Here is a 26,033-nt window from a genome sequence, read left to right as displayed (position 1 = left end):
ATAATGTTAATTCAGAAATTATTGTGATGTTTGATTAATGGGAAACATGTGACAATATCAGGTGTTCAATCATGATACCTGACATAGATAAATAACAGAAGTTATTTCTATTTATAAAATATTTGCAATTGCAATATAAAGATTAATATTTTTTTGCAAGGGGGTCAATGATTGGCAATAGTTATGCACAATTTCATTTCTGAATGGACGATACTCATCAGTGTATTTATACATTCTTACAAGAATATAGTAAGATTTCAAGGTCTTTTATGGTCATTATAAACCATTTTGTATACTTGGGCAGTTAGGAGGTTTTCTTTTAATCGACTGTTTGCTGGTGTTAATGCCACGTTCTGCAGGATACAGAAAGCCAGTGTTTGATGAAGCATAAGTATTTGAAGAGTCGATCCAGTCCACATGATATAAAGTCAAAGACATCTGTGTATTGTTGAAAACTTGTTTTTGTCATGTGTGTGGTAGGGCTTCTGTTTCATTTAAGTATACCCCAAATCCTCTTTTGATCTATAACACTTCATTTTGGGAAAAATAGATGGAATACTGCTTTACACCCTTTACTCATATATACCAGTTGGTGGTACATGCATATAAAATAAATAACTATTTAATATCAACAATTTTATTGACTATGTGTCAATTCAAAGAAAATAAAAGATTGTTAAAAGCCAGCAAAATACTTGAGCAAATAAATAAACATGGTCAAAGAAAATGAGATTGGAACATAAAATGTATGTATAATTTAGTGTGTCCTATAATACTTCTATAAATATAGTATGTCTATGTTAGATTTACTAAAGCATAAACTAATCTCTAACTGTTAAATTAACATAAACTAATCTCTAACTGTTAAATTACATAAAACTAATCTCTAAAAGTTAAATTTACATAAACTTTAGGGTGTAGAAAAATCAAAAAGCCCAAGACATTTATACACACTCTTTTCAAAAGAAAAACAAATATAAAATATTCTAAAGGAAAAGGTATGATATTGAAGTGCAACATGATTATAAAATTCAAATTTTATCACAAGTCTGCCAAATACCATACCCCTCCTTTTTCCCCCCTGTCATAATAAAATTTAAAAGATTCTGCTTGTTTATGCTACGAGGTTTTCCTTGTTGCATGATAGTAGTAATATAAGATACAATCAACATATACTACAATTAAAATACATGTATATATATAAATGAAGTACCTCTTTTAATTTAATTGTTAAAAATATTTAAAATATCAATTACTGTTTGTCCATACTTTTGGTAATGCCCATTTGATTAATTTCAAAATTGTGAAATAAAGAATAATATCTCCATGAAACTAAGGACAAATGAGGACTAGATAAAAACCCAAAACATAGGAATTTTTATAAAGCATGAAAACATTACAAATATTAATAAACATATATAATTATTTTATTTATTTCAAACAGTATAATGGAATGTATAAGTTACTTTTTGATCCCAAATACCAAATCATACAAACTTAAAACTACCATTATTTTTTTTTTACATCAATGAAAAGTATATTCAGACAAATTTACCATACCAAAAAATGATATAAAATCAATATGAAAAAATTACCTTCACCTTTGCTGATAACACATGTCATTTCTCTAGCAAAGCATTTTAAAATCAATAAATATTTGAAAAAAAAAATTACATGAACAGTGACATTTGCAAAATAGAAAATTGAAGATTAGGATGAATAGAAATTCTACTGTCTACTTTTTTCTAAATTTAGGAATATGATAATTTTGATAATTTGGCATCAAATTGTTATTTGCAAATAAAAACTAACTAAAATAATTCCCCCTACCCCCTCCAAAAAAATAATTTTAATACTCACTCAAATGTCATGAAGTAAAAACTGTATAAACAAGGTATTTAGATATTAGCATGTCAAAAACAAAATGCCCATATTTTGGCAATAAGCAAGGTGTCTATAATTGATGTTTATATGAACATGTTTAAGCAACAAGTAAAATTATAACAATGTACTTAATGGAACATAATGCATGGCTGTTATAACTTGAAATTTTTAAATTGTCAGTTGAAAGTTTATATTGTTAACTTTCAATATTAAAAATAAAAAAAATCCCAGTTATTACAATAACTATGTTATTATAACTGAATACCTTTCTCTTTATTATGGAAGTCCAGATTATGTTTAACAGAAAGCAAAGCATCACAAACTATATATTGTAATACATCAATACATTTGACATTAAAGTCAATCAAATTATTTGCCATATCTTTTTATAAATATATAAATGCATAAAATAATTCAATACTATAAAGCTTTAATATAATATCCTTTTAATTTCTTATAGTGCACAAGTTGTAACTGGTTCAACTATAACAACCTTTTGAAGAATAATATGAGCCTCTTAAGCAATTCTCTATATCAACGTTTGAGACAGACTTGCAAAATAATTAACATATCCATAATGATTATATTATTTCTCCATTAAACAGTATATATTTGCCATAAAAATATTCAGATTCAGAGACTTTCTGTAAATATCTAAACTCTGAGACTTCTTCTCATTTTCCCTCAATTATGCATCTTGAGTTAAGAAATCAAAAGTTTTTTGAGATTAACAGAAGTTCATCAAATTGCGCAATTTTTGCAATATTTTAGACAGTTTGTGTTAAGGTATCTGTGTTCTCTGTATGTTTAACAAAAGATTTTTCTTAAACTTTGGTAAAAGACTTCTATTTCAAGTATAATACAGTTAAATTAAGAAAATCAAAGTAATCTTTAATGGATTCTATTTTGGAAACTTGAATTGAATATATCCTAACTAGGGAAACATGAAACTGAGATTTTTACAATTACAAGTTTTAAATGTTTCTGTTGTATATTAAATGATGCTTGGTGAAATATAGTTAAACCAAAAAAGTAGTTTGCACCATTTCCAGAAAGGAAGCTCAGAAAAATACACCCATCTACCTTAAAACTTAAAAAGCTGGTTAATTTTCAAAAGTTAATGACAAAAAGCACCTTTTAACTTCCATAGTAACAATAACACACATATATATTTAGACTCTGAATATAATCAATAGTTAATTGTATTTTTTGAAACTACGAACACTTTTTGAAAATAAATATATATATATACCATACATCTAGGTGCTAAAATTGCTACTAGAAAACCATGTTAAAACTGAGGCCTAAATGACCAAATATTGCACATGATATATAATTAGCACGTAATATAAATGTATGAGTGACAAATATTGATTCTGAAAAACCCTAATGTAAAACAATATTTTCTGTAAATGACAAGTAATTATGATGCTTGAGGAGTATTTGAGAAACCTTTTTCTGTATTAAATATCAGCATTATAAAAAAGTTTTTAAGACGTAATGTTTATAAATTAAATATGACACTGAATCTGTTGTTTATGCCTATGAAAAACAAAAATTTTGGCTGTCAACAAAAAAAATCTCATTTTGATTTACATTATCTTTTTTATAATCAACTGACTTGGTTCATGATACAACCAAATAATTTTGTAGCACATAATCATTCAAGAAAATAAAGGAGTTTTATCATAATTCATATGTAGCAAAATTAGAACTTTGCTTTAATTAAAACTTGACAGCATACACAATTCTTATACATAAGGGAATTCAAGATCAAGACTCCAGAAATTAAATAAACATGTAAACAATCACAAAGTTAGGTATGCCTATATAGCTGAGACTCATTAAAACAGTGTGGAAATTAATTGCAAAAAACATCTAACTTACCATGTTTACAAAGACAGCCTCTGAATGAAGGTTTTTTTTTGGAAACTCTGTATAAATAAGTCAGATCTGGAATAAAGCTTTTAAACCACAATAAATTAATGAAATATCTGAATTTACAGTAAATATTTAAAAATATTGTCATGGCATATGGGAGACAACTCTAGAGTATTCTGATTTTTTGTCAAGTTTCAAACAACTTGTTTAACTCATAACAAAGCTTTACTGTCATTGAGACAAATCATAATTTACTTCTAATTTAATGACATCCACCATAGTTTACTATTTGCCTAATACTTGTTTATTAATGATAATATTTAAAAACTTGTTACATGAGAATAATACATTATAGAACAAAACTTTTAAATGGATCTGATATAACAATAAAAGGATACAAACTAAAGTTGTATACATAAATAAAACTAAATACCAGGAGTGATTAAAAACACAATAAAGTAGATGTAGTACTAAAACACAATAAAGTAGATGTAGTACTAAAACACAAAGTCAAAGTATATATATGTATATATTTGCATAGCTAAGCACTTCTTATAAGTGTGACTATATACCACAACATGTATGGATATAACATGGTAAACAGTAAAACAAAGGTATTCAAGTAAAATTAGCATAACACTATATAGTCATGTATAAATGGTTTTCTCAATGTTTTCAATAAAAATCCAGCTACCCATGATGCATTGTGAAGCCCTTTTTATCATTACTTTAATGCTAGCATTTAAAATCAATAACATTTATAAACTGATTTTAACTGCTTATTGATATATAGAATTAGAATCTTGTGCCCTATATATGTTGTTTATGTATATTATTCAACACTGACAGATTTCATAATAAAGCAGACTTATGTTACAGACATCCATTACTATAATCTTCACCCAATAATATATGTCATAGAGATAGGTTTTTATTTTTATAAGAAAACATTCAACTTGAGCAGCGTATATCATGTATACATATATATCCAGTACTTAAAAAAAACCTTCTATTATTATCTAAATTTTGACATTGACAAAACAGCTAAAATATCTGAATTTTGGGTTATTTTCTCTGCAAAATTTCAGTGCTTCAAATATCATATAATAATAATGAGTGATAACATTTAAAAATAACTCAGAATAGACCTTCCTGAAATTCATGTTTCAAAGTATGTCCCTTTCAGCTAAGAAAGTGAGAAGATGTCACAAATACTTATACTTTATAAAAAAAATAACAAAGCCTTCAGTTAATAAATAAACATTATTAAAAGGGATAAAAATGACAAAAGGTTTATGAGATGCAATACCTATCAACCATGTCAACAACATTTTAAATCAAGTATTTCCTCAAATATTCACCTAAATCCACTTATTTACAATAATTTCTGACAAGTCTTAGGTACAATGTAACATTTGGTGAAAATTTGATTGTTATATATACAAAAATAAGTTTAAAAGATTAAAGCAATTGAATATATATTGGATTTCTTTGTAATAAAAATAAATAATTCACTATCTGGGGAATACAAGGTTTTACATTTTTTGAAAATGTTAAAGTACTCTCTATAACGGGATATCTAATTTACAAATATAACTGAAAAATGATCATACATGTATTTATCATTATATCTTCTATTTAGTTTTAAACTTAATGCTTGGAAGAGGTAAAATTTATGATATGAATGTTGCAATCCAGTGATTATTAGCATAAAGTTATATATTTTGAACTCCTTATTTTTATACTACTTATATAATTACAGGTAATCATAATATGGTGTCTTCCTCGAATGCCAACATTTTATATGTTACCTATTCCTGGAACGCCAACAAAAATATTTCAATAGATGTTTATATAAGAACAATAGGTGTTTTAAAAACTATTTAAATGGATTTTATAAGTATTTAAATGTAAAATATAATTAGAGGGCATCATTTTATCACTTTTTTGAAAAGAAAAAAAAGTAGATTTGGGGGTTAAAAATTATCATGAATTTTAAGATATAACAGACTTATTTAAATCCAGTGTTAAATGTGAAAATTGCTTGTATAAAATATTCAACAATAATTATTATCAGATCACATATGAATTTTATGCTTTTTAATAATCTGCTTATATGTTCCCTTATGTTATATAATGTATTGTTTTTTGTGTTCTCTGTCTACAAACAAATGATATTTTATTCAAAATATTCTTCTTTTTATGTTTTAAAAAAAGTTTGAGAATGTCCTCCAAAATTTCAAGTCCATAAAATTGGATAACAAGAATTTTTATGAACTGCCAACATAACAAACACCAGAACAATTAATATATCATAAATCACTTACAAGGGTGTTATATTATACATGTTATACCCAAGAAAATATCCTGAACAACTGAACAAAATAAAACATAGTAATCCAACACTACATACAAAGTTTCGAGAAATCAACCAAGTTGTACATGAGGATATTACAGCACACAAAACTATAGAAATATTGGAAAAAAGTTTCAAGTCCAAAGACTTTGTGATGCTACAATTTTCAAAGTTTTATTTTTAGAGAATAGCATATTGGTTCAAGCAGTTACAGCAAAAACTGATTTTCAACAACTTTACAAACATGAATGTACTAGTATTTACCATTCTGTTTAATTAGTATGATTGTTTTGATAAGCATGCACTTTTGTTGTGATAACTACTTGCACCTATTCCTCTAATGCCTACATAATTTTACTGGTAAATTGTTGGTATATCAAAGGATGTTGGCATTCAAGGAATAAACCCATAATATATGTCTAGTTTAATACAATTGTGTGACCTTTTTGATAGCAATAATTCATTGATAAAAAGCAAAGTGTCACAAATCTTAAAATAATTTGAAACTACTGAACTACTTCATCATTGTTAATGTAAACATGTACTACTATTTCTGTAATCAACAAATCTGGCATATTTCAAAAACGTTGAACAACATAACTTAATTTGGCCTATCAAGAGTCAGAATCAACCTTCAAACAATTAGAAATCAGTTAAATAAAAAACTCTAGGTTTGTTATTTTATCTTTCATTCAATTCATCTACTTATATGAATTTTATTGAGGTTATAAATTCTCTGTTTGAAATTACTTTATCTGATGAAATTAAGCATTTGAAGGGGGAGGTGTAAACAGAAAGGGATAAATAATTTCTTTTTCTTTTTGTTTTGGAAAGGAGGGGTTGAACATGTTATTTTATTGTGTAATTTTGTAGAAAAAAAAGTCTAATAATAAATATAGTTATATTTTGTTTTTGAAGAAAAAGACATCACAATTTCTATGAATAAAAGAATAAATGTAAATTAAAATATCAGGTATAAAGAAAAACATTATAATCGTTTACTTAAACATTGTTATAAAAAACAACAATTTAGGGACCAAAATAATGAATGAAAGCCCAAAGGTCCATTACACAATCATTAAATAACCATTAGCGATATTTCCTTATAAGAGTACCCTATTGCACAACTTTATAAGTCATTACATTTTACAACTTCCAAAAATTGCAAAAACATTTGCATAAAAACGTGATGTCATTACCATAATATCTATAGAAAGCTTTAATACAAATCTTCCTATACAATATGAGGTATTCCATATCGAGATATCCATGTAAAACTGTTTATATTTTACCTAAACTGGTACAATACAAGAATTTATTGACATCAATCTAAGGGAGACAACTATTTCATCCCTTCAACTAGGGGAGACAACTATCATAATGATGTAATCTATGTTTTAACACCTTTATACCCTACAACATTCTAAAATCCTGTATACTAATGTAACTATCATCAATCAGAAGAATCCTCATCACTGATGTCATTTTCACCTATATCACTTTCTTTCATACAGCTTTCATCATCTAATGATTCTCGAGAGTTAAATTCTGACAGAGGTTTAATGTCGGCCATGTTTAGTCTTGGCAGTGTCATTTGTTCAGGATTTAGCCATGGTTTAAAGTTTGGGTTATGTGTAGATTTCCATTTCTGGTAACTGAGACATGCTTTGTGTATCCTTGTAATGACCTACAATATAAACAAATACATATAACTATTCACTTTCAAGTATTTGTTGACCATAATATATATAGCAAGCAAATAATTCAATCTAGAACTTACAGTTGCTTGATTCAACTTCATTAGGACTATTGTGGATAGTTGTCTTATAGGCATTCATATCACATCTGTTTCACTGTTATAAAGATAGGACCCGGAGTAAATAATTCTGCCACTTATATATTTACTGCTTTTCCTTATTGTTTACTGAAAATTTTATTTATAACTTAATAAAATATTGGCGAGAGAAAACACATATTTTCAGACCGGATTTTCCTATGATTGAGGCTAATGGATATTTTGTTGGATTTTTAATATTTGTTCACACTACATCAGTTAATTCATGTGATGTTATCATAATACAGACAAACTGAATAACTAAGACTTACCTTAGGTGCCATTATCTGTGTAACTTTGTTGACAGCCCAGGCTGGAAGCTTTCCTATTAAGAGAAGACATTCTTTAGATGTATGTATATATATGTGAGATAATGGAAGTCTGCAACATATTGAGAAATGTTGTACATGGAATTGAGACAAATTTACAATATCAAAGAATTTTATTTATGAGCAACCCTATGGATACCTCAAACTAGAGGCTGTCAAGATCCTTTGTACCGCTCACAGATAAAATTTGGTTTAATACTGTAAATTCAGAAATTATTGCGAGGTTTTTAATATTGCGAAAAATGCAACAGAGTTGTATAAAACACAATGATTTAAACTCGCAAATTTGAAATATTTTATATGAATTAAATAGGATTTTTCTCAAAATCTTAAAAATTAAAATCGCATTAGAGTCTATAATGGCACTAATATAAATACACGCAATAATTTCTGAATTTACAGTATTGCATTCCATTCTGTGGTTTTCTAAAAGAAGATATTTGTATGCATTTCCCATAGGGTCCTATGTTAAACATGTTAAAGTCCCCACACTGGGGTCCATCTTGGATGTTGGATGGGCGACAAAGTAACAACACTTGGTCAGCACCTCATAAGGAACATACATTTCTATGTTTGGTTTCATTCCATTCAGCTTCTCTAAAAGAAGACATTTGTATGTATTTCCAATAGGGTCCTATTTTAAACTAAGTCCCCCAGTGGTTCTCTAGAAGAAGTTCAAAATGTCAAAAGTAAAACGACAACGAGGAAGGACGCCCTGTGGGCCAAGTGAGCTAAATAGGGAAGAATATATCTGGCTTTTCTAATTACTTAGATATTTTTTTAGCATGTTTAATGGAATTCCGTAAAGTTTTAAGTATTTGCTGAAGACACACATGTAAACTGATATATGTTACATTTGTCATTTCAAAGAATTTCATAGCAGACTATGTGGTATGGACGTTGCTCATTGCTAAAGGCAGTAAGGTGACTTATTGTTTTTAATTTCTGTGTCCTTTGGTCACTTGTGGACAGTTGTATCATTGGCAATCATACCACATCATTTTTTATATGTGTTCCTTCATAGTGTTTGATTATGATTAAAACAAATATATAAACTGACAGGTGTCTTCTCATTTAGCATCTGACTAAAAAATGTCTCTACCTTTAGCTTCTGAGAGAGAAAAAGTAAACGGACATAAATATATATGAGACACCTGTGTAAATTATGTATGTAAATTACAATTTGGCCATATCTATTGCATGTGTAATGACATGTGACCTTACCTTTAGGGTCTGACTGAGATACATATGTGAACTGACATTTGTTTCCTTCCATCTTTCTAACTAAATATCCTGTTAAATATGACACACCTCGTATATAGCCTTTCTTTGGCAGGGCTTTCTGCAATAACAAAATATTAGTTATGATACTTTCCTTTTCATATAATTTTTGTTTATATCAATATTTAAAGTACAACTTTATAGTTCTTTATTTCATTTACAATTAATTAGTATCTATTCATATATATTGATAAACAGCTACAATGTTTGTAAGATGTATTTCACTTTGTATTTCATCATTACTGTTTTAAAAATAACAGCCATGACATTAAACCCTTATGATTGAAAATATAAAAACAGTTTAATTAGTTTTCTCGTATGAATTGTTTAACATTGTCTTATCGGAGCCTTTTATAGCAGACTATGCGGTATGGGCTTTGCTCATTGTTGAAGGCCATACACAGTGACTTATAAATGTTAACGTCTGCGTCATTTTGGTCTTTTGTGGATAGTTGTCTCATTGGCAATCATACCATATCTTCTTTTTTATATTATATAGTTAAATGGCACCGTCTTTACAACTTAAAGCAATTTGGTTGGTGGAAAAATTAGTAAAATGTCAACTATCATTAACAACTGCATAAAATATTAATATATGATTATCTTTGTTGTTGTGGTTTTCATAGCTTTGAATTTTTTATTTTTATTTTTATTTTAAGCATAAATCAAGCAACTGGATTTCTCATTTTGAAATGCCTGATACTTTTATAGCTTAATGTACGGTAAGAACTTTGATCATTGTTGAAGGCTGTACAGTACCATATGGTTGTATACAGTTTGGGTTTGAAGTAGGTTTTGGAAATTTTAAAGTAGGGATGTGCACATATATACTTTATGTTCATTTAAACAAGTGAATTAGAACATAAAGTATATTTCTATATTACTTGAAATAATAAGAATTTGATGGGACAGTTTGTAAATCAAAACAAATTCTTGAGTTTTCTGATTCTTAAAATAAAGAAATTATTAGCCTCAATCTTATCCAGGGTTAAAGTCATCAAACTTTGCTCAGTGCTCAGAGCCCAAAAATTGAGCTCGAACTATGAAATTCAGCATTTGGATTGGTTAATTTCATTGTATGAGTTTAATGAACTAACTTGAAATAAAGTTTTATGACTTTGAGGTCTGGTAAATTCTCAAAGGCCATTTTTATCCAAGATAACTACATTGTACAATATAACATCACACTGAAATTAATATACACCTGCTGGCTATGGGGCTATGAAAAAGGGCCGGTTTGGACAGTGAGCCGGTTTATTCAGGTTTCCATTTTGACCGGAAGTTAATGACTTGAGACGTCCGACATTTTGCATGTAAAAGTTTTCTCTGATTGTAAATTATATCTGATAAATTAAAATACTTTCACTTCTTTTTCATTGATTGCATTTGCATCATAATGCTCGCGTTGTTTGGATTGTGAGACGAGAGTTTCGTTTTATTCCCATGATCAATAATTTGAAATGTTGGAATGGCCGATTAAAAAGCCAGATTATTATCAAACGTAATTTCATCACTTTCGAAGCGTTGTTGTACAGTGTCCAATATCCATTGATTATTGTCATCCGGGTATTTTTCATTATCAAGGTCATTTGTTTAGGGGTTCACAACAGGGAACCCAGGATTTCGAAATCACGATGTGAATTTCTTACTCCGCGATTTTAATTTGTTTATCCAAGTTAAAACGTAAGTTCAATCCTTGAATATTAGGTGTGTTTTCTCGTTTACTTGATACATTTATGATGTTTTAATAAATAATACAGCTCACTACTGTACGAATGTAGGTTCACAGTTTGACACCTGACTAATTGATTATCAATTATGTTTTGATTGCATATCGATCATTGAAATTAATTAGACAAACCGGTTTTGATAGGTAATTATTAATGTAATTAAGAGTATTGGGACTTCATAATTAGACCGGAATTCAGAATACACAGGGTTGGTTTACAAAGGGTATTTTAACAAAGACTTTGAATGGAAAAATTTGGGACTTTTATTTTCGGCCGGAATGGACAGGAATCTGGTTTATTCAGGGTCCGGTTTAATCAGGTTTGACTGTATATTTATAATAAAATATGTTAAATCAATAAATGCAAATTCAAAAACTTTGTGGAAAAGTGTTTGTTAGTAAATTCATGAATACTTTATTAAAAATCATTTAGAATTTCAAAATCCCTTAAACAAGTGATTACTGAAATTTCAAATCACTACAAAGAAAAAGACATGCACTGAAATGTATCAGGAAAGATAATTTGAACATTTTTACTGTAAGGGATTTCAGATATATCTTTTACCTGATGGTTAACTGAGTGATTAATAATACAGTACTGTGCTCCCATATCTAACCATGACCTTTGTGTAACAAAATCACGACTCTTGAATGGCCGGCATTTCACTGAAATAAAACAAAAACCAAGTGGATGTGAAAGACATTTTGAAAGACTCTAAAAAAATTAAAATCAGTTGAAAACCAGGTGTCAAAAAATTATTAAATAAAAATATTTAGCAAGGTGTCGAGAAAATTATACACCTTTAAATGTTTCCACCATTACAGGACATCACAAAGGTTCTCATAAAAATTTAATGTCACAGTCACACCAAAATTTATAATGTCTGCTTCCTGCATGTCCTGCCTCTTGTAAAAAATAACCATGAAAAAAAGTTGTCAAAGTCAATAAAAGTTTCTGACATTAATTTTTGGCCTTCATCTATTCATAGGAAATCGTAATCACAGAATCATGCTAGACTGTAGAGTGAATCTTAATTTGATTCATAAAACATGTATACAATTTTAAAAATACTATCTAATAACATATATGTTTCTATTGTCTACATGCATCTTGATATAAGGTGGGGGAAGTGTTAAGATTGCCAATGAAATGAATATATATGTTTATAAAAGTGCCTAGAAAATCAGGTTTTAGTAGATCTGAATTCATACTTTCAATCTAACCTGTAATTTCAAATTATCACTTTTATATATCCATCAGTGATTTTTTAAAGACATGGGGTTTAGTGTATCATATGTGTATGGGTTAGAGCAAAACTATTACAAGTTCCCTCAGTAGGTTATAAAGAGCACTGGCCTGAAAAGAAATAGCTGATGACTAGCATGACTAGTGACCTGATTTATCATGTTTATGATTTGTCCTGAGGTATTCACTTACTTGAATAATAGCCAATGTCGTTGTTTGGGTTTATACAACAAATCTCATATCCCTCCACCATAGAATGGTCCCATACTTTTCTATACTCTGGATCATGGAGTACATCATACAATACTTCTGCTGAAACATCTGTATATGTTGTCTTTATCTACCAAAATGTATTTAAATAAACAGATATAATACTTTTACATGCAGTTATAATATTGTTGAACTGTGATTCATAATTCTGACAAACAGTTTGAAATGGACCAATGCAATGTTTGTTAAGCATAGGCGTGTTCAAAACAATAAAGAAATAAAAACTTGTATTACGGTGCAGTCCTGTATATCCACACAACTTAGATTTATGACTCTATTTTATGAAAAAAATAAAACCAATAATTGGACAATATTGTCTATTTGTGTGAAAAAAATCATTATATAATATATTTCATAAAATCTTCTCTACATTGTACATCATGTGTATATATGATTTCACCCTAAGATGTTACATTGTAAATGTTTGTCAAAAATTTGGTAAACCCCTGTTTTGAGAAATCTTTAAAAGTCCAGTGATTTAATAGTACGAAATATAGTTTCATTAGAACCAAACATACTGCAAAGGATGTAGAGAAAAAAATATTTCAATCTGTTTAAAATTTTACAAAAATGAAACAAATTTTATTTTCTGATGTATATTTTTTAAATGGAAATTGCATAAATATGGTTAATCATGGGATTGCAGTTATAAATGAACTCTTGTACATGTACATTTAGAAATGGCTTAAGCATGCACATGTTGACCATCTGGAAACCAGAATGAAAATACGCTGCACACACAACATTGCAATTCAGTCAAGAGAAGACAGAAAATTATATGAGTCATCTACATGTACATTATGTAGAGAAGATACAAATTACGAGTTTACTATCCTAAACATCCTTGAACATTAAACATCTCATTCAGTTCTTATATCAAATAAGCAATTTGCTGTCTAATACATATTCATATGGGGACAAAGTCCCCTATTACTGTAGAAAAATTCAATAAAAAAAAAAAAAAAAAAAATCGGGGAAAATTTCCTAAATTTTTTATTGTGCAAATGAACTGAAAATCGTTCAATTTTTTTGTTGCGTTTTTGAATTTCTAAATCGGCGCAGAAATCTACTTCCATTTCTGGTCTTGTTTACATGAGACTTTGAATAAAATGTATATTATTTATCAGTCTAAAGAAGGAATTAATACGTATTCATTGAAGGCAGTGGCTGCACATGCGGGTATGAATAGTCAAATTGCCGTCCTCTAGGCTGCACATACCCACATCCGGATTTCGAATAAAATGCAATCGAATTTGGAACGAAACGTGAAATATCTACGAAAAATTATGGATAATCATGATGATAGGGGAATTTCATGTATGCATGTAAAACGAGTAAAGAATATGAAAAAATGATATTTTAAAATTGTGTTTATTAAATAATGATACATAATAAACATTGCAAAAATAAATGCACAATGATGGAAAATGAAACTGTACAGTCCCTGAAACATTTTGAAAGGAAAAAAGTAAAATAAAACTACAAAAATTAAAGCTTGAGTTTATAAATATTAAAGAAGCAAGTAATAATATCAATTTAAAACAATTATAAAAGATTCATGTAACTAATTAAGATTTGGAACAAATTTTACATATACATGATATATCAAATATGATTGTTTTGGCACAGATTTCAACATGTTCAACCCGTCTGCACATTTCAAATGTTGCCAGCCTACGTTCACGTTTCATTATTCATTATTACTTGCTTCTTTAAATTTTAATTTTTATAAACTCAAGCTTTAATTTTATTAGTTTTATATATTTTAAAATTTTAGTTTCTGTTTTACATTTTATTAAGATTATATTAAAACATCACATGGATATATTTTTATTTATAAAAATTTTATTCTTTAAATTTGCATTAAAATTTTATCATGTTTATAATAGTATTAATTTCTATCATGTTTTTCTTTTACAGTGACTGTACAGTTTCATTTCCCATCATCATGATCATTGTGCATTTATTTTGTAATGTTCATTATGTATCATTAGTTTAATAAATACAATTTGAAAATATTATTTTTCATACTCTTCACTCGTTCTACACGACATCCCCATATAATATCGATAATTTTCGTAGATATTTCACGTTATATCTGATGGCATTTTATTAGAAAACCGAATGTGGGTACACGCAGCATGGAACAGCAATTTAACTATTCGTACCCGCATGAGCGTACGCACAGACACTGCCTTCATTTAAACATTGTTAAAAAAAAATGTTTGTTATTTAAAAAACGTTACCTAATGATAGCGTTTCTTTGTTTACATTGCATATGAACTCATAACTTAATTAAGGTCACAACTAAAATCCACAACAACAGAAAAAAAATCGGGAACGTTACTGGTATTTTCGTTTTGAAATTCAGATATGTTTGAATTAAAAACTGAAAATTATACAGACTTCGTCCCCTTTCACAGGTAAAGACTGCCTAATATTAAAGTTACATTTATTTTCTAGAATTTCTGTTACCTTGAACATTTTAAAATCTGAAACGTCATTTATTTTTGTATGTACAGATGTGTTCCGCTTATTGAATTCTTGCTTCCAACCCTCAGTTTCAACACATAGTTCAATGAATCGTTTGAAGTCACTATCTTCAGCTACTTTAACTTCCCCGGACTGCATTTTCTTGTGTTTGTCACGAAATCGTCTATGTCTTTAGTCTTTAGTAACTACAAATCAAATCTTCTATTTTGATAACAACCACCTGTTTGTTGGTGACTTGTCACTTTTTACCGTAAATTTTAAATCCAATTATCTGGTAACCATCTCCTAATTAATTACCTCGAATAAGAGCAAGCTAAGTAGGGTATTGACTGTGTAAATAAACCAGAAGTCGTAAAATAAGTAGCCGGTTACAAATTCGTCCCTTTATCGTTCGACCCAGATTTATTTTCTTGACACTTGTATGTCTGTGTATTTCATCGGCAACAAGTGTACAAACAATTTCTTTTCAGACATACATAGATAACACCGTGGCTGTTTCAAATCAAAGTTCAAAGAACGTAGATCTATACCTATTTATTTCAAAAGTTTCTCCAAACATGAGAAGAATGCCATTGTCGTTTCGTAAGCTTGTCATTTCGTACGGAAGAGGGACGAAGTCGACCCACTAGAAAATCGCCCCACTTTTTCACCAACTCGCACCACTTTTAAAAAGCCCGCCCCAAACTGATTTACCAAATCGCCTCACTTTTTAAAAAATCGTCCAACATGTGAAATTGGTTAAATCATGTTTAATATTACGCCTGTCAACTCACCCCACTTAATGGAAAACGGTAATATTTAGATTTTTATATCATAAATAATAAAAACTCGCCCCACTTTAATGAAAACCAATTTACACAGATACAAACACACCGAAAATTCATTTAATTACTTAATTGATATTTTGAAATTATAAATCTAAAAATATTTTTTGTAATGTTGAAGAATAACTGTTTTTTTTTAATCTTGGTTATTTGCATAACAATTGAAAAGAAACCTGTTAATTGTATCATAATGCAATATAAGGAATTTAACTTATATTTAACGGGATAACATCTTTTTCCATAAGTGGGGCGAGTTAGCATTAATAAATTCATCCTGGTTAATAATATATTTATCTAGATATTATCGTTTTCCTTTAAGTGGGGCGAGTTAATAGCAGGAGTAATATTCACGGGATTTAACTTATATACAACGGGATAACATCTTGTTCCATAAGTGGGGCGAGTTAGCATTAATAAATTCATCCTGGTTAATAATATATTTATCTAGATATTATCGTTTTCCTTTAAGTGGGGCGAGTTAATAGCAGGAGTAATATTCACGGGATTTAACTTATATACAACGGGATAACATCTTGTTCCATAAGTGGGGCGAGTTAGCATTAATAAATTCATCCTGGTTAATAATATATTTATCTAGATATTATCGTTTTCCTTTAAGTGGGGCGAGTTAATAGCAGGAGTAATATTCACGGGATTTAACTTATATACAACGGGATAACATCTTGTTCCATAAGTGGGGCGAGTGTTGGCATTACTAAATTCATCCTGGTTAATAATATATTTATCTAGATTTGATCGTTTTCCATTAAGTGGGACGAGTTGGCAGGAGTTATATTAACGGGATTTAACACATTTCACAAGTGAGGCGATTTTTTAAATAGTGGTGGGATTTGGTAATCCAGGTTGAGGCGGTTATTTTTCAAAGTGGGGCGAGTTGGTGAAAAAGTGGGGCGATCAGGTGTGGGCGATATTCCGGTGGGGTGATTTGTCATGGATTCTTTCGTACCTGGTCGATTCGTATAAATACTAGTAGCTTGGTTTGTAACTGAGACGTTTCGTATCTCGTGTAAAATTATATCTTGATATAATTTGAATCTCTTATATAAATATATATATATATTGATTTAAAAAAAAGACAAATTATAGTTCAAAGTGTGTCCATTGTTTATTTTCATTGTTTTATGTAAACTGTATATTATGTATAATGTTTTAAGCCATTGGTCCATATGGGCGTAAAGTGCTTTTCAATAAAGTTTATAAAGCCATAATAAATTTCTTGAGTTTTGTTCTTGTTATTTATATTTAATAATGATCAAAGAGGAGCGAAAGATTCAAGAAAGGACAGTCAGTCACTCAAACTCAAAGATCGAAAATAAAATGACAATGCCATGGCTAAAAAGGAAAAAAAAGAAGAGACACATACAAGTCAGTACACTAGACACAACATAGAAAACTAAAGGCTAAGCAACAGGAGCACCATAAAAAACTGGGGTGATCTCAGGTGCATCTTAGTAACAATTACTTCCTGGCTTCATAAAAGATTGTAATAATAATATAAATTTATTTGGCCGAAAACATAAATCTTTACATACATGTTTTTACAATGATATAAAGAACAATTACCAAGACATATACAAATACTAATATTTATTCAGTTGAACTAGAAAACAACACATAATGGCGGCCCAAAAATTAAATATCCGCCACATAAGTTACTGATGCAAAACATGCAAAATAAATAAATAAATAAAATGGAATTTTTAAACAAAATAAAAAAGGGAGGGAGGGTGGGTAAGTTTTTCGATCTGATTACTCTAAAGAATTATAATGTAATGACTAGGAAAATGAATTCCCTTTAAAACTAAAGGTTGAGTGAATACAAAAATCCTAAGGATCCTAGCTGTTATTAAAGGCAGATACTATAAATATTTTAGAATCTATAATAAATGTAGAAAAGTTAAATATAAGCAAAATTAATTTATCTATTCCATGCTACAAAAACTTGATACTCTTAGAGTTGAAAACCATAAGCAGTATTGGAAATTAATAAATGACATTCAGCCCGGGATAGCAAAAAAGAAAACTGCTCTTCACAAATTGATTCTGATACATGGGCCAATCACTTTCGTAATCTTCACTCTGCAATGGATAACACATTTTATTCACGACTTAACCAGTTGTAAATGATCCTGACAATGAATGACAAAGATTTTTTTTTAGTTTTAAATGATTTAGATAATGGTATTAGTAAAAAAGAAATTTCCGATTCTATTGCGAGCTTAAAATCATGCAAGGCCTGTGGACCTGATTTGATTTCAAATGAAATGTTAAAATATAGTCAGTCATATTTGATAGGTTGCTTATATAAATTATTTAATTTGTGCCTCAAGAATAGTGTGTACCCAAAGATTTGGGCTGATGGTTTTATTTTTAAAAATATTTTGAATACAAGACTTGACAAACTTTTGTACCAAAACAACTTAATTCATAATTCTCATATTGGCTTTACAAAAAATGCCAGAACTTCAGATCATATATTTATTTTAAAAACACTGATAGACAAATACTGTCACAGTAAAGAGGGTAGATTATATACTTGTTTTGTAGACTTTTGCAAAGCATTCGACAGTGTAATTCATATAGGTCTTAAACTGAAGCTAATTAATATGAAAGTTGGTACTTTATTTTATTATATTATATCAGATATGTATAACAATAGTCAAGCATGTGTAAGAGTTGGAGCTTCTCTCACTGACCCTTTTAGCATTCAATTAGGTGTAAGACAAGGAGACAACTTGAGTCCTTCATTATTTAAAATTTGTAAAAATTAATGACTTCCCATCTTATCTTGACTCCTGTCTGGATGCAGTTTCCCTGCACTCAGAGAAATTAATTTGTTTAAAGTATGCGGATGATATTGTGATTATGTCAACATCAGCCACAGGGCTTCAAAGTAGACTTGATTAGCTAGAAAAATATTGTGCTGACTGGTGCCTGAAAGTAAATATTAAAAAGACTAAAGTCATAATTTTTAATAAGGCTGGAAGGAAAATTCAGGCGAATCTTCGACTGCAGAATAACTTGATTGACTGTGTCACTCATTAAAAATATTTAGGTGTTCACTTTACTGCATCTGGAAGTTTTCATCTAGCTAAATAACTTTATAATAAGGCTCTTAAGGTCTACTATAAACTTAGAAAGGATTTTATCAATTTGTCTCCTGAATAAAATGTTGTGTTCATATTTTTTTTTATCATACCCTTAAACCCATTCTGTTATATAATTCAGAGGTATGGGGAGGTTATAATGTTTCTTGTTATGAATTACAGTCTTCCTTATTCAATATTGAAAATATTTTTAAAAGTCTTAAGTGTGAGAATCTCCATCTTAAATTTTCTAAATTTATACTTGGGGTACACAAAAGGAGTGTCAATTTTGCTGTATTATCAGAACTGGGGCGTTTCCCCTTACATTGTGATATTGTAAAGTCAATTGTAAAATACTGGTATAGATTTGAAAATCTTACAACTGAATTCAGTCTATTGAAAGATGCTTAAAATGCAGCCAAGAGCTTCACAAATCTAACATAACTTCTTGGTTCTCATTTGCTAAAAAAGTATTAGAAGTTTTTGAAATTAAACAAGAAGTAAAACATTTCGGACAAAGAAGTAAAACATTTCGGACAATATAAAATTTTGAACATATCTAGCAAATTAATTCACACTAAATATATTAGCAATTGGTATGCTAGCCAAAATAAATCTTCTGATGGAAACTGTTTAATTATGTGAAATTAAAACAGAATTTTGGTTATGAAAATGATCTTTCTTTAATTAAGGACTTTGATTTTAGAAGATCTATATGCAAATTACGTATTTCTGCTCATAAGCTTCAAATTGAAGTTGGACGTTTTGGACCCAGGTCGAATGCAAATGAGAGTCAACATCTTCCTAGGTTTATGTCTTTAAAATAAGGATGACTAATACCTGAATCGTATATATATGTTACAGTAAATAGGTGAAATTAGGAATTACATGTATTTACTAAAATTCAGGAATTACAGGTAATTCCTAATGTACTTAGTAAATACAAGTAATTCCTGAAACTGCCCAGTTATTACCAGTAATTACTAATTTTTAAATGCATTTTTACAGCTATTTACTAACTGTTAAAACAATGTAGTAATATGGTCAGCTGGTCAAAAGTTTAGGTTATTCTGAATAGAAGGTCAGTGAGTACTATTTAAAAGTGATCATTCTATAATATATTTTGATGTTAAACTAAAAACATATATGCAGATATATAGTGACAAGGTTAAACATATTTGTTGAAAATGGCTAATGAGAAAGAAAAAATATTTACAGAGGAGTTATTAAAAATGTACAATGAAAAATGTGATAGGGTTTTAATGCCAAAGGAGAAACTTAACATCATAATTAGCAGATTCAACATTTTATGTGAAAGTGAAACAATAAAAAGGACAAGAGATGATTACAATCTGCTCTCAAGGTAAGTGATTTTTTTTCATGACATTTCTGTGTAGCCCCTAAAACACTAAATACACATATCAATGTATTTTAATCCTTTAGAGAAAGACCATTTAATTTAAAGGGGGGTGTACGTTTTCTTGCCAGGTTTTAATATAACTTATATCATTGTTTTATATTGGCATTTTTTCCTATTGAAGGTCGGTGGTTCAAATCAAATTTATAATCTACTGCATGGGTACTTCCCATTTAAAATGACTGCTGCTGTGTTTTTTTGTCTTCATTGTCGAAGGCAACAACGGTTGATTAACATAATAATTACATCTACTTAATTTTAACTTTGATGCATAGGTGTTACATTAGCACTCATCCCACATCTCCTTACTTTTATACTTGTATTACAATTTCTTGCAGGTATGAAGTGCTGCAGATTGCAGGTCTGGAAAAACTGATAAGAAAGAGAAAAACAGAAGAAGATCCTATTCTGTACTTCGTCTCACTTGAAGAGACATTTGATGTTATTAAGAAATCCCACAGTGCACTCAACCATGCTGGTAGAGATAAGATGCAGAAGGAACTGAACAAAAAATATGCAAACGTGACACTTAGCGCCATAAATCTATACAAATCTATGTGTGAAGAATGTCAGCTTCGACGGAAAAATCCAGCAAAAGGGGTCGTAGTGAAACCTATTTTGTCAAAAGAGTTTAACTCTCGAGGGCAAGTTGATCTCATTGATATGCAGAGTATGCCTGATGGAGACTTAAATTTATTATGAACTATCAAGATCATTTAACAAAATTTGGTGTAATTGAAAGTCTGTCGTCAAAAAGAGCTGCTGAAGTTGCATATAAACTTCTTACAAATGTATTTCTTGTATTTGGAGCTCCTCACATTTTGCAGAGTGACAATGGCAGGGAATTTACAGCTAACAGCATTCTCGAACTGAAGCAGTTATGGCCTGAATTGGTAATAGTACATGGAAAACCACGTCATCCTCAATCCCAAGGCAGTGTAGAAAGGTCCAATGGAGATGTACATGACATGCTAGTGAGTTGGATGAGAGACAACAAAACTACAAAATGGGCAACTGGAATTAAATTTGTGCAGTTTCAGAAAAATCGCCGTAATCACTCTGGAATCAAACGTTCACCCTACGAGGCAATGTTTGGTTGTCCACCAAAGGTTGGCCTAGCGTCTTCTCCAATACCAACTGAATTGCTACAGACTCTGCAGCAAGAAGAGGATTTGAATTTTGAGATGACAACCAGACATCATGGTCTAGTTTCTCAAAGCAATAATGAGGATTTGGTTGCTCAAGATTATCAGCTTGTAACATCAGTTAATCAAATCAGTGCTATACGCGTGGTGAATAGTTCATTACCTGATAGTCAACCAACCTCTGAAATATCTGACACGTCTGATAGGCAACCAATCTTCGAAACTCAGGATAGCCAACAGAGCTCCTATTTCGAAGCTGCACTACTGGACATCATAGTACCTCAAAGTAACTCTGTAGATGATGAAACTCTGAATGAGGTGCAATGTTTACAATATGAACGTGAATGCAACAAATGCTCTGCATTTTTTCAGACTGATTCAATATTACAGATCTGTTGCGACATATGTGTCCGTTCGGAATGCATTCAACGGGAACGTCATGTCAGTGGCTCAAACTTGTCAAAGCAAGCCGAAAAGATGGTTGCTCGAAGCAATCAAATTTTGAGACCTGTACAAGTTGGTGATAACGTTACTGTTCCCATTCCTAGTGTCGATAGGGGGCGTGGAGATCCGAGAAATCTTTTGTGCATAGTTTTGGAACATGATCAGACAAATGACCAATTCAAACTCGGCTCAAAGGACGGAATTTTAAATGGATCTTACTCGAGGAATCAATTTATTTTTTCACCAATTCATTCGTTAGCTTTGCAAGATGCAAATACCCTTGTAGAGTTAAATGTAAGGGAAGCAGCACGGCAACAGTCAATCGGGGATGGACAGGGATTCCTAAAGTGTGCATGTAAGACAGGTTGTGTAAGAAAGACCTGCAAATGTGTCAAATCTAACGTTTTATGCAACTCTAGATGTCATAACAGTTTGTCATGCCATAACAAGTAACTTTCATTCATTATATAAATAGGTATTAGTTCTACATGTTCTATGTTAAATGATGAAATGTGTATTTTTGGTTCATATAATTTGTGTATAAAACATTGCCATGTCATGGGTTTCACCAATAATTTGCATGTTTCAAAATAAATTAAATATTATTATCAGCTAGTTTTCAAAATTATAACACAGCCATTCTCTTGTTACAATTCACAAACTATAAGTTAACACATGCAATATTAAATGATATTTGATTCATTTACCCTAAAGTAAGCCATAATCTCGCCTATCTTTTTTACTTTCGTATTTGATTTCTCGATTTATGTCTTAAATTTGACAGTCAGTAAATAGCTGAAAAAATAACAAAAAAAATCAGTGATTACCTGTAATACCTGAAACAATCAGTAAATACATGTAATAACTAAATTGGCTAGGAATTACAGGTATTTACTGAACTGTTCAGTGATTACTTGTAATTCCTAATTTCACCTATTTACTGTAACATATACACAGTACATTAGTAAATAATTAGTTATCTCCTCCCCCGGGGACAATTTTTTGGATACGATAAAAAAATAAACAAATAAAGTCAAGTCTATTAGAAAACAAATCTTCAGGAATGTTCTGTTAAAGTATTCCGGACGCGAACAAGATGACACGTATGGTGTCCTTTCACAATTTTAAACACAAAGTCTCTAGATTCACTTATCAATGTCTATGCATAATTCGTTATTCAGGTCCTGATTCATCAATGTTATGTTCTGTTGTGTTGCGGCGCCTCGGTCTTCGTAGTGTCAATAGTTCCTTTTCTCCAGCTGTATTGTGTGGCTGAAAACGTGATAGAGCACGTGGTATCTTAGACATAGTAGGTACATCTGGTTCAGGGGTGTGGTGGAATGTCTGGTCCAAATCTATTTGTGTAGGCTGTTGAATTGTCTAAGTCGCCTGTTTATGAGCGGGGACTATACTTGGTGTCTCATTCAATGCAGCTGGTTGACTTAATATTTTTTTGGTGATAAAAACACTGGAATCTTGGGCACTTGTGGCTGTGTCGTCTTGGATGTAGTTGGAGAGCTCAAGATTACTTCTTGATGTTGAACTGCAGTAGGTGCCATCAACGTACCTTGTGTTTGGTTGGTTTGAAAAGGAGTGAACTTTCGAAGGTGTTGGCGGTTGCGGATATTTACCCGGCCTGTGCGATCCACACGTATAACATACCTGTGGTATTGGCGTACTTCAACACTTGTTCCTGTACGTTCCCATCTCCTGGGATGGTTGCATACCACGTTTTGTATGTATACATGATCTCCAACCTGTTGTGTTGGCAGGTGATGAGTGTGTTCATTCCAGCGTTCATGTTCCCTTGAATGACGTTTGGCAAGAGCCATCTCTCAGTAAGACATTAACTCAGTCCATGTTTCGTACGGAGAATATCTACCCATCAGTATGGGAATGGCATCACGAATGGGTCGTCCAAACATAATCATGCCGGTGATGCTTTTGTCTCTGGGTCAATCGAATTTCTGTACATCAGTAAAGCTCTGGAATTTGTCAACATTCAGAGATTCAACAGCAGTGATGTTGTCCACCACCATGCGTTTTACTGTTTTTACCGCTATCTCAGCCCTGTAGTTAGCGTGTGGGTTTGCAACTGACGAAAATCTTTTACGAACTCCCCAGACCTTTAAAAACGTTTGAGTTTCCCTGCTGTGAACTGTGGACCTCCATCAGACGTCAACTCTTCTGGGATAACAAATATCACGAACGTCTCACGATGTCTCTTGTCAAGTCCTTCTGTACCTGATTTAGACGTTGGCCACTTGGAATACCTTTGAACAATAACTACATAACATTACTGTTATATTTGAAGTACTAATAGTCACTGCAAATCATCTGGAATGGATAATCTGGAGGTGTTATGACAGATGGTGGCTGCAGAGGGTTTGACTTGGCCATCTGATGGCAGTAAACACACTGGTCTCTCACCCGGCCAATATATACTGTGATCTCAGGCCAATATACAGAGTCCATGGCCCTCGCACGCATAGCGCTGACTCTTTGGTGGGCTGCGTGTAAAGCGCTGAGTACTGGTTTGCAAAGAGCTGGAGGTATAAGAATTCGTTGGCCCATAAGAACTATATCATCCACGGTGCATAAACTAGATGCAAAGCGATGATAAGGACACAAGTCTGTTGGTAGCTCCTTGTAGTCTTCTGGGAATCATGATTCCAGGTGCCTGATGAGATTTAAAAATGTAGGGTCTGATGCAGTGGCCTCACGAACTATGCTCCAAGTAACAACTGTGATAACAGCATTCAAGGCACATGTGGCAGCAGTAACTGTGAAGGCGTCATTAGCTGTATCTTTATTATTGTATGTAGACATAGACTGGTAAGTGTATCATTTGAACTAGGGAATCAAATTCAGGTGCTTCACCAAGTAATTTCAGGCGATCTGGTGGTCCAACAGGATATCGTGACGCTGCATCTGGCCCAAGGTTCTTTCTGCCTGGTACATGAAGAATTGTGAACCTGTACCCTAAAGTGTTCTCTTTGAGATTGAGAAGTCGTCTGTTGTCGATGTCTGTGAGTGATCGATCGTTCAGAATCTGGAGTAGTGGCCTGTGGTCAGTTGCAACAAGAAGGTCTTTGAAACCAAGAACATAGTAGCGTGTTTGGTGAAGTGCATACACAACGGCCAAGGCATCACATTCAATAGGAGCATATCTGGTTTCTGCTGGATGTGTGAATCTGCTGCCAACTAGATATGGTCTCCAACCGTAATTGCAGCAGTTAGGTTTTATTTTAGCTTTGACAGTTCTTCTGCATAAAAAAAACCCAATTCCGTCAACAGACCAGTCGGTAGCTAGGCATGTCATACGAGCATGGTCAAAAAAGACAAACACCTTCCTTCATCTCCTGAATAATGATCTCTTTGGATTTGTGAAATACTTCATCTAATTCATTTGTCCAGCAGAATGTTGTGGACAGTTTCAATAGAGCACGAAAAGGTTTCATTTGTCTTGCCATGTAAAATGCATATGCTCGCTGGTTTATAAGCACAAACCCAGCTCTTACATCAGTAATGTCAGTTGGTGTTGGGAAGTTGCAAATAAAATCTAGGAACTTAGTACTTGGTGGTATTTTGTTAGGGTGATTGTAATTCTTTTCAAAAATTGACAGTGTCTAGAGCAAATTAAAACTTTTTTGGGTTTAATGTAATGCTTTTACGAGCATACAGGTCGAGTCATTCACATGTCTGAAAAAAATGCTGCTTCAATAGAGTTCGTCCACATACATGTGTGATCCACACATTTAACCTTGTCGCTGAAAGATGACATTATAGCATC

At 31.1% G+C, this 26,033-nt stretch overlaps 1 protein-coding gene and 1 pseudogene across 1 annotated transcript; one reads left to right on the top strand and one right to left on the bottom strand.

Moving 5' to 3' along the window:
• Positions 1 to 1,080: 1,080 nt before the first annotated feature.
• Positions 1,081 to 15,566, bottom strand: LOC134696885 (START domain-containing protein 10-like). Its single transcript, XM_063558843.1, has 6 exons — positions 15,286 to 15,566; positions 12,733 to 12,880; positions 11,860 to 11,960; positions 9,509 to 9,626; positions 8,228 to 8,280; positions 1,081 to 7,808 (listed from the first exon to the last, which is right to left on the bottom strand). Exons 1-6 carry the CDS (start codon positions 15,439 to 15,441, stop codon positions 7,575 to 7,577), a joined length of 810 nt encoding a protein of 269 aa, XP_063414913.1. The 5' UTR covers positions 15,442 to 15,566; the 3' UTR covers positions 1,081 to 7,574.
• A 5,757-nt stretch (positions 15,567 to 21,323) lies between these two features.
• On the top strand, positions 21,324 to 22,760 carry LOC134696770 (SCAN domain-containing protein 3-like; annotated as a pseudogene).
• Positions 22,761 to 26,033: the final 3,273 nt, after the last annotated feature.

Source organism: Mytilus trossulus, chromosome 14 (assembly GCF_036588685.1).
Source record: "Mytilus trossulus isolate FHL-02 chromosome 14, PNRI_Mtr1.1.1.hap1, whole genome shotgun sequence".
Classification (NCBI taxonomy): domain Eukaryota; kingdom Metazoa; phylum Mollusca; class Bivalvia; order Mytilida; family Mytilidae; genus Mytilus; species Mytilus trossulus.
The sequence above is the reverse complement of the archived record's forward strand: the minus strand, read 5'-3'. Positions and strand labels throughout refer to the sequence as shown.